This window comes from Medicago truncatula, chromosome 3, assembly GCF_003473485.1.
Source record: "Medicago truncatula cultivar Jemalong A17 chromosome 3, MtrunA17r5.0-ANR, whole genome shotgun sequence".
In the NCBI taxonomy this organism is placed as follows: Eukaryota; Viridiplantae; Streptophyta; class Magnoliopsida; order Fabales; family Fabaceae; genus Medicago; species Medicago truncatula.
Window position 1 is genome coordinate 58,680,107 of NC_053044.1, and position 15,908 is coordinate 58,696,014.

General features: G+C 33.3%; 3 protein-coding genes across 4 annotated transcripts; 2 read left to right on the forward strand and 1 right to left on the reverse strand.

Moving 5' to 3' along the window:
- The first annotated feature begins 1,610 nt into the window (after positions 1-1,610).
- Positions 1,611-3,479, forward strand: LOC11420447 (glutamate-1-semialdehyde 2,1-aminomutase, chloroplastic). The gene is made up of 3 exons (XM_003604011.3): positions 1,611-1,844; positions 1,917-2,090; positions 2,193-3,479. Exons 1-3 carry the CDS (start codon positions 1,680-1,682, stop codon positions 3,258-3,260), a joined length of 1,407 nt encoding a protein of 468 aa, XP_003604059.1. The 5' UTR covers positions 1,611-1,679; the 3' UTR covers positions 3,261-3,479.
- Positions 3,480-6,107: 2,628 nt separating this feature from the next.
- On the reverse strand, positions 6,108-9,119 carry LOC11421538 (uncharacterized). 2 transcript variants are annotated; one of them, XM_003604013.4, is made up of 4 exons: positions 8,929-9,118; positions 8,486-8,857; positions 8,266-8,376; positions 6,108-6,333 (listed from the first exon to the last, which is right to left on the reverse strand). In XM_003604013.4, exons 1-4 carry the CDS (start codon positions 9,031-9,033, stop codon positions 6,172-6,174), a joined length of 750 nt encoding a protein of 249 aa, XP_003604061.1. In that variant the 5' UTR covers positions 9,034-9,118; the 3' UTR covers positions 6,108-6,171. The 2 variants fall into 2 exon arrangements, with proteins under 2 accessions (XP_003604061.1, XP_013462358.1); XM_013606904.3 differs by having other exon boundaries at positions 6,224-6,355; positions 8,929-9,119.
- A 2,126-nt stretch (positions 9,120-11,245) lies between these two features.
- Positions 11,246-14,367, forward strand: LOC11414318 (uncharacterized). The gene is made up of 5 exons (XM_003604014.4): positions 11,246-11,450; positions 12,130-12,318; positions 12,939-12,986; positions 13,723-13,784; positions 13,909-14,367. Exons 1-5 carry the CDS (start codon positions 11,333-11,335, stop codon positions 14,011-14,013), a joined length of 522 nt encoding a protein of 173 aa, XP_003604062.1. The 5' UTR covers positions 11,246-11,332; the 3' UTR covers positions 14,014-14,367.
- The last annotated feature ends 1,541 nt before the right edge of the window (positions 14,368-15,908 follow it).

Here is a 15,908-nt window from a genome sequence, read left to right on the forward strand (position 1 = left end):
AACTGTTATGGAATTGAGGAATATGGGAAAAGCTTGTGCCATTTTACATAAGCATTTAGGATGGATACCCTTGAGTTTTTGAGGAAAAGTCCCAATGTGGTATAGAATTTTCCAAACAATTGGCACTGAATAATGTGTTTGTCACTCTATTTTGAACCCCAATCTTCAGTTGATTTCTTAAGTACATCCTTGGAGTATGACCAAATAGAACCGGTGTTCTGGAGTTGAATAACTTAGTAAACACAGTAAATTTGCGGTAGGACAAGTACACCATTTTTTACCCCTCATAAGTTTTTAAGGCATAATTGTTGCCAAATTTCCTATTGAAACAGGTAGATTATATAGCCTGATAAGATTATATTTCCTATAGAAACACGTGAGATTATATATAGCCAAATTTCCTTTTGAGGAGTTGGACATTCCAACATTGCCTAAACCTTTTCTGATTTAGGTCTTACACCTGCAATAGAGGTTATATAGCCAATTTAATTCAATTAAAATATCTAAAGAATTTTTTTATGAATTTTATTTAACTAAACTATTTTCATTATTTATTTTACTGTAATTTTTATCTAAAATTATAATTATATCAATGGAGAGCAAAGTCAAAAAAAATGAACAAGAAAATATAAAAGGATATCCATAAGATGTGGGTGGATAATTTTTTTTTGGTTACAACGTGGGAGTTAATTATTTATTCAATATAAAAACGTGGGAGTTAATTATGAATGTGGGTAGTTTTTTAATTTAAAAATAATCAAATAAAATTGACAAGGTTAAAATTGGTAGAAAATACAAAAAGATATAAGTTATAAGTTCAAACGCTACTTTATTAAAACAAGCTTATAAGTTAGTCTAATTAACTAATTTATTCGTGTTACCAAACACAACGTTAAAAAATTTACCATTATCTTTACATTTTTTAGCAAATGAATAAATTGACAATGTTGATTTTTTTCCTTCAGGTAATTGCCAATGTTGATTTGTTGCTCATTTAAAGAGCCTTGATGTTTTTTTTTCTTTTTTCAGGGAAAATAGCCCTGTTGTTAGTGTTGTAAAAGAGCCTTGATTCAAAGTATATATTGTAGTCGATCTTTTCGCATATATTAATGTACAATTTTGACTGTTAAAAATTTAATATTTTGAATATATTTATCGAGATAAATCAAAGAACATCTTATATGTTAATCGTTAAAAAAAAACATCTTACATGTTAATATTTGTATCTACATGTTAATTAAAAAATATGGACAAATAAGTCATATAAATAATAAACATTATTAAATTACTGACATATATTAATTTAGATATTTAGATATTTATTGAATAATGAATATCTACATCAAAGTATTAACCATGAGAAATGATATTTGTACAACCATTTTTGTATAACTTTTATACAATCTTCTTTCTCATACTTACATTATCTTTTTATTCTCTCTCTTCCTCTTTATCTCTCTATTATTTTTGACCAATAAGAAGAGAATACAATAAAGTTGTCCCAAAAATTATATCAAAAAAATTGTTCAAATATCACTACTGATTAACTATACCCACAACGCTTAAAAACAGGGCTCTTAAACGTGCATGTCTAAAAAACTGTTCATATTTATTCTTTTTTGTATTAATAATATAAAGAGAGAGAGAGAGAGATTGAGAATCTTATCTATCATTCTGAAATGGCTGCTTCGGGTATTGCAGGGCTTACCCTTCTCAATTGCTTCTCTTCTTCTTCAGCGAGATGTCGAACTCGTTCTTTGACTATGGCTGTTTCCACCGACCAGAAGCCCAGCACCGAAAAACTCACTCTCCGCAAATCTGAAGAAGCTTTCGCCGCTGCAAAGGTAATTATTCTTCTTCTTCGCTTTTTCATCAACAACATCATCTAATAATAATGTAATAATCGATTTGATTAGGAATTGATGCCTGGAGGTGTGAACTCTCCTGTTCGTGCTTTCAAATCAGTTGGTGGACAACCCATTATCATTGATTCCGTCAAAGGTGCTCGAATGTGGGACATTGATGGCAACCAATACATTGACTATGTTGGTTCTTGGGGTCCTGCAATTATTGGTCACGCTGATGATCAGGTTTCTTATTTTTAGGGTTAATTATCTATTTTATTTTAACATAATCTCTTCAACTCTCTCATATATTGCTGTTTATCCTTCAAACTTTATGTTTAATTTCAGGTACTCGCCGCTCTTGCTGAGACAATGAAGAAAGGAACCAGCTTTGGTGCACCTTGTCTTCTTGAAAACACTCTAGCTGAGATGGTTATCTCTGCTGTTCCCAGCATTGAAATGGTCAGATTTGTCAATTCCGGCACAGAAGCATGTATGGGTGCACTCCGCCTTGCACGTGCTTATACCGGCAAAGAGAAGATCATCAAGTTTGAGGGATGTTATCACGGCCATGCTGATCCTTTTCTTGTTAAGGCAGGCAGTGGAGTTGCCACCCTAGGACTTCCTGATTCCCCTGGTGTTCCTAAAGCTGCCACCAATGAAACCCTTACAGCCCCCTTCAATGACTTTGCTGCTGTTGAGAAGATCTTTGAAGCCAACAAAGGAGAGATAGCTGTAGTCTTCCTCGAACCTGTTGTTGGAAATTCGGGTTTCATTACTCCTAAACCTGATTTCCTTAGTTCCTTGCGCAAAATCACCAAGGAGAACAATGCCCTTCTCGTGTTTGATGAAGTTATGACTGGATTTCGTTTGTCGTATGGAGGTGCTCAAGAATACTTTGGCATAACTCCTGATATAACAACTCTGGGGAAGATCATTGGAGGGGGTTTGCCAGTAGGTGCATATGGAGGTAGGAGAGATATTATGGAGACGGTGGCTCCGGCTGGACCTATGTACCAGGCTGGGACGTTGAGTGGGAACCCTTTGGCAATGACTGCCGGCATAGAAACTCTGAAGCGTATTAAGGAGCCAGGAACTTATGAATACTTGGACAAAATTACAGGTGAGCTTGTTCAAGGCATTGTTGAAGCTGGTAAGAGAGCAGGGCATGCAATATGTGGTGGGCATATAAATGGGATGTTTGGGTTTTTCTTCACAGAAGGACCTGTGTACAATTTCACAGATGCAAAAAAGAGTGACACTGCCAAGTTTGCTAAGTTCTTCTGGGGTATGTTAGCAGAAGGTGTCTATTTGGCACCTTCACAGTTTGAAGCTGGGTTCACCAGCTTGGCACATACTTCTGATGACATCAAGAAGACCATTGCTGCTGCTGAGAAGGTCTTTAGGGAGATCTGAGTGTTAGACTTTGTCTTATTGCTACTTGAGTTTTTGAAACATCGATTTTTATAGTTTTGTAGGTTAAATTAGATCAATGTATTATTATGACAGTTTTCATTAATAACATGTATCATTTTCGCTTCCTGTATCTAGTCTCATCGGTGTATTGTTTTAAGTTGTGCTGTAATTTCTTGAATTTTGAATCGTAAGCGTTTGAATCCGTTGTTCGACTTATAAGTCCTGCATCTTCATGTTATTTCCTGCTGCACTACTGTATTCTATTAATGCATCATATATTGTTTACCATGAGAGGTTGTTGGAGATTTTACCGGATAGGCAGATCCGGATAAACGAAAGAGGCCTGTCCTTACTTACTTGAGCAAGGAATGAAAGACTTGCTTGCTTAGTGCATGACAAAAAGAAAGGAAAAAAAGAAGAGAGAAAGACCCGTAATTCAACCAGAGAAAAGCAAGCAGCACAATCCCTTCACCTGGGGATAAGACCCTTGTGTACATCTGTGGGACAACATCAGTCAATTTTTAATAAATTGAACTCGGAAATATTATTTTATATACGTGGATTTAACTTAGCATTCTCTTTTTCCTTCCAAGTTTGCAACCTTTAGAAATTCGTATAGGCCAGAAGTTGAAACTATCAGGACCACAGTCATCATCGAGAATTGTTGTTGACACGTTGCATAAGGCTGAGACACACGAGTAATTTACGTTTTTGCCCCCTCGACAGTTAACTGCCGAAGAATTCAAAAATCGGCTGCAGTTAATTGCCGAAAAATATGTTATAAGAATATAACAAACATAGGAGTTTCCAAAACTCCATTGTTGCGTTTTTGATTCTCCTTGGTGCGATTTTGAGCAATTTGAAGTCATTCCAAGCCAATTTCAATCACAAAAACAAGTAAGTTTTTTGAATCCTATTGCATTGTTGTTTTGTGGTCAAATTGTTTGTTTGTTTTTTTTGTTAAATTTCAATTACATAGGTTCGATTATATAGGTTTTATTGATTTTATGATTTAATGATATGTTAGGATAGTTTAGGTTAGAATGGTTAAAATTGTTAGGTTTAGGTTTTGATGAATCGTTGTAGAATTGTTTAGGTTTAGGTGTAGGTTTTGATGATAGTTTAGATTTAGGTTTAGGTTTAGTTTTTGATTTTACGATTTTATGGCATTGTTGTTTAGTTAGGTTTTGATCGCCATTTTTTTTAATGTAGATATGTCTCAGAATCAGGGTAACGTTCAGAGTGATAAGAAGAACAAAGAAAAATCACCTATGATGTGGCACAGAATTGTTTGTGATGGTTCCGGAAAAAAAAAAGGTTCAAAGGTGCCGGTGTACAATCACTCGAGGTTGAGGAGGAGCGGGAGGACATGCTATTTCGGTCCTGAACCAAAACAAGGTGCCCCAGGGACTCTAGTGGGCAACCCGATTGACTTGTGTGACGAGGAAGAATGAATGTAATGGTTTTTAATGCCTAATTGTTTTGGATTTTTTTGTTTTATTTTCGTGTCGTCCACATTTTGTTTGACATTATGCTACTTAGAATAAAATTTCATTTGGAATAATTTCGATTAAAGTCGCGATTTGAATAATTGTGTATTCGAATAAAAACTAATTAAATCTAAAGTGAATTCAACTAATTAAAATTATGTAATGAATAAATAAATTCGAAAAGTGAATAAATAAGATAATTATTGTTCCATTCAAAACAAAATATATGTTATCACATTACATTGCATTAAATTACATTCCGGAATGTACCTTCCAACTGCAACAATTATCATACCACTGAATGGGGCAAATTCAAACTTGCTAAACAGCAGGACTCCGACATCCGATGAGCATCTGCAACGATGGTATTCAAGTGTCAAAAGAATGAGGTGCATTCCTTGACACTTGAATACCATCGTTGCAGATGCTCATCGGATGTCGGAGTCCTGTTGTTTAGCAAGTTTGAATTTGCCCCATTCAGAGGAAGACAATTGTTGCAGTTGGATGTTTGTACCTCCCAACTACAACAATTGTGTTACCTTTGAATGGGAATGCCGGTCGAATATTGGAGACCTGTCGTTTGGCAAGTTTGAATTACCTCATTCAAAGGAAGACAATTGTTATAGCTAAAAGGTGCATTCATCCAAAAAAGAAGAACTATATCCAAAAAATAACACATCAGTACTCAAGACTTAAGTTATTTTAGTTAACATTAATTGGGAAGTATCATGGCAGATATCAATGCAGGATAATTATCGGATACTATCCTGATGCGTATCGGGAAGTATCGGATAATTATTTTTTAAAAAAATAAAATTTAATCTTCGGATACTCTCCTGATACGTATCGGGAAGTATCAGGTATCGATGCAGGATACGCAGGGGATACGATACGTCATCCATTTTGAAGTATCGGGGCTTCACAGCCGGAGATAAATGACTCATTGTTTTAGGCTGGTAAATTTTAACCATTCATACTAACTGAAAACATTGTTGCAAATCATATTATTATCAGGTTCGAACTCTTTGCAAATTTGTTTGTTTTCTATGATGCCAAATGGCAGTGTCAAAGTATACAACACTCCTACATCGTAAGAATAACAAGCCCTTTTTAAAAATAATATGACTTTGCATAAAAAAAAAATCATATGACCTTCTCGCAGGGGAAAAATGAAAATGATTTTCGACATTGCAATTTGCAAGTTGTTTTGCATTCTTTTTATTTTTCTTAAATGTGAAGCACATTGCCGTTTGAGTATATTCTAGGGGTTAGAGTTTCACCATATATTTTCTGCAACCACGTTACCTTTTCCGATGCATATTAGAAACCAAACAAAACGATGAAGCCAAACAAAAGATACAGAAAAATCTTGAATTATGTTTGAACCTCTAATAACTATATAAAAAATACCGACAAAATTGTTAAATTACAACCTCGAATGTATCACAACCTTCACACACAATGTATAATGCAGTTAAATTAAATTTTGTCTTTATACAAAATCTGGGTTTCAATCTGCAGCCTCTGTCAAGATGCTCCATATGGACTTCGGCAAGCCGGTCTCGCAAAAAGTCCAAAGTAAGCTGAAATCTCGGAAGAACAAGACTAGTAGTTAATAAAAATGGTAGTATCAGACTGTAGTTCATATAACTGGCATGTTTTCATTTAAACTTCTGATGTTTATATAAAGGTACAAGTTACTATAATAATTAAAAGATTCTTGTTGGATATAAAAGAAGACTAATCCGAGAATGCATAACAATCAACATCAGATGATTCAAACATCGACAAATAAGAAGGTCAAAACAGCCCTTATAAGGCTAGGGCAATCCTTACCCATTGAGTTGAGCTAAGTTTTTGTGATTTCTAAAAAGAACAAGTATGCGACACTCCTGTCCTATGGATACCAATGCCATACTCCTTCCAAGTTAGGGTGGCACTCTTTTATAGTCCCAAAGAGGTACAAGAGATTAGTTGGAATACTAAATCATCTCAATGTAACTCATCTATATATTTCTTAAGACAGTTTCTTAACTCACCCAATGAAGGACATTCTGAAATAGATTAAAGGATCATCAAGGAAAGGTCTCTTGTATGAAGATAAATATCATATTTTATTCTAAAATATAGCAAAGAAGCATAAAGGACGAGTCTCTTGTATGAATTGGTCATACACAAATCATGTGATATTCAGATGCAAAATGGGCAAGCTCTCCAAAAAAATAGGAGATCCACTTCTTGATATTATCTGGTTGTTGGTGATAATATAATTTTTTGAAAGAGCAAGAAACATATTGTTATGAGTAATCAAGTGCAGAAGCAGATTATTGAGTTGTGGCTTCAGCCACTTCTAAGCTTATATGGCTCGATCAATTGGTTAAAAAACCGAGGATTGGGGATATTCAGAGGATGTTCATTTGTGATAATCGGTTTGTCTTGCATATTGCCTCAATTTCATTATTCCACGAGGAACAAACACAGATAGATTGTCATTGCATTAGGGAGAAAATCTTATCGTAAGACAGTACAATAGACTTTGTAAATGAAAATGACCAACAAACAAGTGTTTTCACCAAGCTATTGAGGGGTCCTTGGGTTGATTATATAAATCATTATATACGTGTGACACTATTATATTCTCCGGTGTGAAATTGACACATGGGTTCACTCAAATGTTTTTTCATTATCTTTATCTCAAAATAGTATACAAGCCTATCCTGGATCTGTTATTAAGCAAACCACATTTGTCCTCACTCCAAATATCCAGTCCTAGGTGTGAGGGAGTGTATTGTGATCATTGTTACTGGACTATACATCTGTCAATGCTACAAATATCAAGTCCTTGGTGTTGAGGAATGCGTTGAAATTCCGCATTGACTAGGACATGGCCAAGTAGTCCTTAAAGGCTTGGGCAATCTTCACCCCCAAAGCTAGCTTTTGAAGTTGATTTAGGACTAGCCTAAATTCTATAGTCATTATAGCCTTGAGGCTCAGATAAGAAAAATACTGAAGCTATAGAGATTATGTTACGGTAAGATAGCCCGATAGAACTCCCTCTTCTGTTAGTGAGAATACATGTCAAATCCAAGGTGTATTTAGAGAATAGGTTGAGTATATATGGTATTTGGTCATTTTAGTTTCCTGTAGCAAAGCAAACAAGATACGCCTCTAAAGGTCTATAGATGCAAAGTAGCAGCATTGAAGAAAAACGCATGGAAAAATTCAACTTTACTTATGTAGTTTAAGAACAAAGAAAAAGGTTGAACTTGTCTGAAGAACAAAAATGATCCCGGTTAAATAAGAAGCTCACACTTTTTGCATTGGAATTACTGCATACAATTGAATCAAGTGTGTGGGTTGCAAAGATATATTAAACAGTTGTGTTGAGCAACATATATGAAATATGAAGGTAACTTGTGTCCGAACAAAAAGTGTGTATTTACGTGTGAAAGTATAAAAATAGAATTGATAAAATGCAGTGAACAATTAAATGAATAAGTGAGAAATGCAAGTACCTCGTCAGCTTTGGTTAGTTGAAGTTTACAACGAGTGCAGTAGATGAGATTGTGAGTGTCTTTGAGCTGTCCTTGCTTACAAAGAGGACACCAAATTTGTTCTCCAAATGTCTATGAATTAAGAATTAAGAATTAATTTGGAGAATGAAATGAGAAAGAGAGTATAAATATTGTTGAATAAAAAAAAAAACAGAGATTAGATAGATAGATAGATAGATGCCTTATTATTAGTATTATTATCTGGATTTAGATGCATATGGTCATAAACAGCACGAGCCAAGTAGTGATCAACTTCATCTTCCCAAGTATCAATATGAGAATCGAGGTCTTGATAAAATAAGTTTTGCATTTCAAGAAGAATGTCTTGGCAATCACCCTCATGAGCTGCTTTGAGGTCATCGTTCCATAAAAGATCATTGTCATCATTATTGATCTTATTCAATTCATCAGATACAATATCACGGAACACGATATCCAACTCATCCTGATTATGAAGAAGACGAGAGGATTCATCATCGGAGGAAGAGAGCCTACATTTCCAAAGCAATCTGCTTCTGTCTTGTCGAACCCTTTTGAAGCAATTCTCCCTCAACTGTATCAATTATCAATCAATCAATCAAATCCCTAATTAATTAGAATTAGAATTAGAATTAGAATAAATACCTTTTGTTTCCAGAGTTGGTAATTGTTGAATTCAGAATCGGATTTTAAAGACGGCCGCAACATCGCCTTCTTCTCTGCTGTTGTTGATGTGCCTATTTCCTCCATCGCATCGCATCGCAGCTTCCACTTCCCACACTTCTATTCATTCATTCCCCCAATTTTATTTTGTTTTACTTTTTCCGCAATAACTGTTTTTTTCTTCTTTCTTTTTTCTAGTAGGATAATAGTTAAAAATTAACTACATAAAGGTGAATAAGTGATTGTTGGGGACATAAATGTTTAGTAAAATTAGTCCTTCTCCATTGGAGGGTCTTAACTATTTAAGGTCTGGTATTTATTAGAAGAAATTTTTTTCTAAGGTCTTATAAGACCCGAGTTCCTACTTAAGACCTCCATTTTTAAGCGGAATTCGCACACTTTTAATATTAAAAAATTGAAATATAATGATATAAAGTTATTGATAGTTGATATAGAGTGATTGAGTGTTTATTATGTACTATTATTAAAAAATTATAAATGAGTATTGTTTACATGCGAGATGCATTTAAGAACTCAAAAATGGATATCTCAATTGTGGATGCTATAAGTAGCTCATAAGTATACAATGACATGTTTCTCTATATACTTTTTTAAAATTTTATATATATATAAACATTTTTTTGCTGATGTATTTATTTTTATTAATATTTTAATTTATGGTTTTTTTTTAGGGAATTTTAGTTTATGGTTAAATATATATTTGATTCTTATAAATATTTTAACTTTTGATTTTAATCCCCCGTAAACTTTTTTCCACTTTTAATCCTCAAAAAAGTTCCCACCCCTGCTTTTATGGATCCTAACATTAAGAGCAAGGTGGTCAAAAAATGTGACTAAGAATATATAAAATGTTACAATTTTTCTTTTAAGTAATAAAATGTTAGAACTTAGAATAGGCTAGTTATAACTTATAACAAAATATAAAGCATTTTTATATATATATATTAGTTTGTTAACTTAAACCAACAAAAGCAAGCGTACACATATTTATTTAGACAAAAATATATATCTACTATTATTATAAATCATTATTTTATAAATTGGTGCAACTTAACAAATATTTTATAATAAAAATTACTAAAGTAACCTTCAAATTATTTGTGTTAAATAATAAAAATGAATGGTATTTTTGTCTAAATGAAGATGTGCACACTTGCTAATTGACTGGTGCTAGTCACACCCCAAAAAAACAAGTTACACCTCAGAATGACTAATATACCTTTTAACTAAAATAAAAATTTCAAATTAACTAAATTTACATTAATGTAAATTGAACATAAGTAAACTTAATTTACATTAACCTAAATTGAACATAAGTAAACTTAATTTACATTATCCTAAATTGAACGTAAGTAAACTTAATTTACATTAACCTAGATTTAACATAAGTAACCTGAATTTACATTAACATAGATTGAACATAAGTAAACTGAATTTACATTAACCTAGATTGAACGTAAGTAAACTGAATTTACACTAACCTAAATTGAACATACGTAAACTTGAATTTACATTAACCCCTAACCCCTTTTATATACATACACGTAAACTTAATTTACACTAACCTCTCACTTAAAATCAAATTGACAGGCATATCTCATACCAAAACAAACAATAAACAAATAGAAACTCATTGAAAATGAAATTCATGAAATTCACTAACCTTTATGAATATAGTACAGATCAATAACAAAGATGTTGATTCAGATATTGGTTGCACATCTATGGTGATTTGTGGATGAAAGGGGGTAAGAGTTCATAATGATCATAAAAGATGAGTTTTTAAAAATTTACATGAAGAGGGCAATTTTGATATTATTGTAAAATTTTAAATAAATTTGGATGTAACTTGTTTTTTTTGGGGTGTGACTAGCACCAATCTTACTAATTTGGACCTTCATATTTTTTGTTGATCTAAGTTTGCAAACCCCATTATATATATATATATATATAAAGTGTTCCTTAAAAATATGCAGCGTGGCAGTTTTCTTATTTAAGGGAAAAAAATGTGACAGTTATTAAATATGAACATGGTAATTGTTTTATTAAAAAAAATAAAAATTAATATGGTTAAAATTGGAAGAAAATATAAAAATGTATAAGCTATAAACTAAAAAATTGTTTGAAATAGCATATCAAAAAACGCTACAAGGTAATGCAAGAAATTTTTTGTGTTACCAATATGAGGTTTGAACCCCATCCATCCAGATATGAGGTGAATTATGTACGATAAAATATTATTATTATTAAATTTAAAGTATAATAGTGAATTATTTATGGTCAAAGGAAAGGAACGATGCGTTCTCTTTCTGCTGGGTTGTATCTATCTCTCTAAGAAAGGAAGAAGAGACTGAGAGTCAGAGGGATGATGCTAGAAAACCCTCAAGCTCAGCCACCGGAATCTGGTCCTGTGGTGGTGAAGCGCTATGCTCCACCCAATCAAAGGAACCGTTCTATCAATAATAGGCGCAAATCTTCATCTGGTTAGTTAACTTATTCTTTACTAGGTAGTTGTAGCAGTAGCATCACATCAAGCAATGTCAAACATATTTTATCTATTAAGTTGAGCTACTTACTACTGTAAATACTATTCCCTTATTTGCTTTTTAGTTCAATCAATGTATCATCCTAAATAATGGAACGGATCTGGGACTGTGAATCACGAATGTTCTTTTTAGAATAGCGAGGCACATAATATTGTTACCTATGCACAGAGTTCTATCAGTTTATGTAACTTGAAGAAAAGGTGTTATTGAACTATTAGTTTGTATTGTTGGAAGATAAGAAAGTTGCTTATATATAGGATTCATTTCTGTAACATTGAATCAGTGGGTGTCCTTCTGGCATGGTCTGATGGGAGATAAATTAAAAGAAATTTCTTATGAAGATAATTGTTTAATACAATTAGCCATCAGATCTATGTAAAAGTTCTTGAAGTCGCAAATTAAGTCTTGTAGCTCTTGATGCAAGTGGATTTCTTCCTCCTTTTTTTTTTTTTTTTTTTTTTTTTTTTTTTTTTTTTTGTAATTTATGTGTTATTTCTCATTTGCATAATTGACAGTGATCAATGGTAAAGCTTTTGGCCCATTTGCTGTCAGTTCCTGCTCTATTTTGTTTGTTTCTAATTTGTACATGTCGTTTGCTTTCTATCAAATTATGTAGATCGGCTTGATCGATCAAACAGTGTTGGCAGTGATATAGAAAAGAATCAAGTTGCTTCTTCAAAAAACATTCAAGTTACAGATCACGGACATGCTAGCAGCAGTAATATTTTTAATGAGAACCATTATTCAAGATTCATTGCTTTACAAGGTTGTAGTAGCAGTGCAGCTTCCCAGCTTCTTAGTGATCGTGAGTCTTCCCTGCCTTTTGTTTGTGAGAACTTGTATATGTTGGCTTATTAAATTAAATTGAATATTCTTTTGCCCTGATGATTTCTGTAGTTCTTTAGGTTTTCTCATTAGAACAGACTCTAATAAGTATCTGATCAATGAAAAATACCTTCAATTAGTTTGCATAGGATTGAGATATGCAGATTTTAGGACTTCGGAATATATTGATCATGATTGTTTGTTATGGCTTGTCTGTGGAAAAGGAATGCCCAAGGCCAGCTTTTAGTTTTATTTAACATGATATGTGCTCCTTCATTTTCTATAAATTCCCAAAGTACTTGTTTGTGTCGTGTTGAGCAAGATTCCTTGAGAGATGATAGCTAATTCTCAAGTCCAAAAAGAAATATCAACATTATTGTGAATTATTTTGTTTATAAATTGTAATAGACATATGTCTTGCTTTTACATGTTTGCATACCTTTTGTTTCATTAATTGTTCCTGTCTTCTCGTATTTTAACTGCTTATTGCATTATAGTGAGGAGGGGGGGACTTGTTCGTTTTCTCTTATCTGCTTGTTATGTCAAATTGTCGATACCATTGATTAACATTACCTGTTGCCCATGGACTTCTGTTTCCAGGTTGGACAGCTGTAATACAGTCCTACAACAATCCCAAAGATTCATCTGGTTAGTGGACAATCATTAGAATGACTACCTTTTCCATGCTATGAAATTTGTCACTGTGTCTAATATTTAGTGTTGATGGAACTTTGATTTGTTTTGCTTGTTTCAAAAGTTTTCAATCCATTGAGTTGAGGTCACCAGTAAAACTATGAAATGATTCAAGCTAACCACTGTTGCAGTAACTAACCTTTTGTTTTTTGTGTGTTTGGCTGCCAGTTCTTTCTTTAATTGACTAATTACTATAAGCTTGGTAACTTGATATGTTCAAAAGTGATATATCACGTGATTGCGATACTTAGGACTTACGGGAGTTTGGTGACTACTATACCAACTAAAATATGTTGTTCCTTATACAGTTCATTAGTGTTTGAGAATTCATCTCAATCAAATGCAGTATCAGTAATTTAGCATTTTATATGTGATTTACAATTACATTTAGTCCAACGTGTTTTGATGTAGTTCAAGCTGAGAGGACTTATTACTAAGTGACGAATATCATATAATTACTCTTTAATCATCTTTGTGGTGTTGACTCTTTATAGTTTCTAAATTGCTGTTGGGATGTCAAGTTTAACCATTTTTGACATTTGTGAGCGTATATTATTTATACGGAACATTGATATCATGAATAGCCACCTTCTTAAATGCGGTGATAGTAGATTATGTGTTGCATATACTCTTAGGCATGTGCACGATTTATGCTTAATAATTTTCTTTACCTACCTCTTTCGAATTTCAGAAAAACCAGTTATGTATTCTGGTGGGACCTCAGTTTGGACTCAGTTCAGACTCCCTCATCAGGCAAGCTTTATTTATTAATCTTCTCATAAAACAAAAAGTAAAAAAAACTTTATATCAATTCTCCTTCCCCTCCCTTCTGCCTTCTAAATCTAACGTGATCTTTTTAATATCTATTTTCCCTCAGATTATGTCACCAGCTGCGAGTGCGTCCTCTTCTGTGTCACAGCTTGACTTTCTGGGAGAACTTCGTCGCCAAATGCACAGTGCCAATCCTAGTTTCAGCACATGATGGATGGCATGGATTTAAGGTCTTTTTTGTTTGTGATTTTATAATCAAGTTCTTGTCACAGCTGAATGCTGTAAGAACCCTTTACTTGACTACCCATTTGTGATTTTGTAACTTCGGCACGTCAACTCACTACGTATATACAAGACAGAATCAGAATATGTGTGACGCCTGTGTAGGTGTAAATTGCAATATCTTACATTAGGACTTATATTTAAGGATTTATTACGCTATATGCTTACTGAATACTAGTACCAGTTTTGATAATTTAAATGCATGGTGACATTTTTGTTGTAAAAAAACGAAGAAACTGAAGAATTATGATAGAACCTACATGAACCAACTATTTTGTCCTTATTTTCAGCCTTTTTCTTTTTAGATAATTGATTGCCTTAGCTTAATTTTTTTTACTCAAACCAAGTTAACCAATTTCATTATGCAAAGAGTGTAGGATATAATTAGGAGGATAATGAAAATCACTGCGAGGAGCATACTAGGTGCCCTTACAATAGAACCATATTCTTATCTTATGATTTTACTACGAGACACATCAACAACAAGCTGCTTACAATCAAGTTCAAAAATGATATTTTGAAGACCATAAACTATGATCCAATGGAGGGCATTAAGCAAACCACAAGCTTCACATTTCCACTATTTGGAGATTCATACGCCACCAATCCATCCTTGCCATAACAAACTGACCTTGATCATCTTTCACACACATTCCAATACCTGGACATTGTTGTTGTTGAAAAGGGGCACCATCGATATTGCATTTTAATACAACATGTTGCCAAGAGTTGAGGAAATCTCGAGCACGAAAAAATACATTCTCCTAGGGCTCATTTTTGTTGTCTGGAAGCTTTACATTTTGGTTTTGTCAAATACTCCATGAAATCATGGTAACCCTGGAGATTTGAGACTCATTAAATCGGTGCAGTACATACAAAACAGGGTTAGTAAAGTCCTCAACCGTATGCATAGCATAAGTGGTTGTACCATCAACCATAAACCGGTTTTTTGCTAATACTGGATGCTATCTTCATATTCTAGAAACAAATGCCAGAGACTCCAAATCGTGATCGCATCATATATAAGTTGAAGGGTATTGCACACCATTGTTCATCTTGTGTTGAGTGGGGAGAATATTGTTCCCAAGTTTCCACATAAATGTTTTGATCTTAGGAAGGATAGGTAAATCCCAACGCTTAAGCCAATCTCCGGGTATTTTGAGCTCGTCATTATTCATCAACCTTTCATCTCAAACGTTGCAAGCACTTTTAATAATATATTTGCATCTATTATCAAATCTCCAAATAATCTCATCTACGCGATTGAGCCTTGATACAGGAATTTTTAGAATCTTTTCAACATCATGGGATTGAATAGATTCTTAGTAATAGTGTCTTGATGCCATGTACCTGTATCACAATCAATCAACTAACTCACTGCATGATTATGAGAAATGAGAGGACCATGTCTAATTTCTTGGTTGATCAACGTAATGAAGCCAAGAATCAATCAAATAATTAATGGAGGACCCATCAATTTTCCAACAATGTCCTTCATTTAGCACCGTTCAAGAAGTCCCAGATGCTAACATCAACAATATTTGGACAGCTAGTCATAGTCTCTTAATAAGAGAGAATAGAAAAAAGGAAAAAGAATAGAAAAAAAGAAGAGGAAAGAAAAAAAAATGAGAGAGCAAGGAAAACAGAAAGACACATTAGTATAATATTTTTCTTTCAAATTTTATTATTATTTTATTAATTATTTAACTTATAATTTTTTTACTAATTGCCTAAATTTTGTAACTTATGTTTCTTTAACAAGTTACCAAGGTATCTGAAAGAGAAGCCTTTTTTTGAGGTATTTGGAAGAGAAATTTGAGTAAC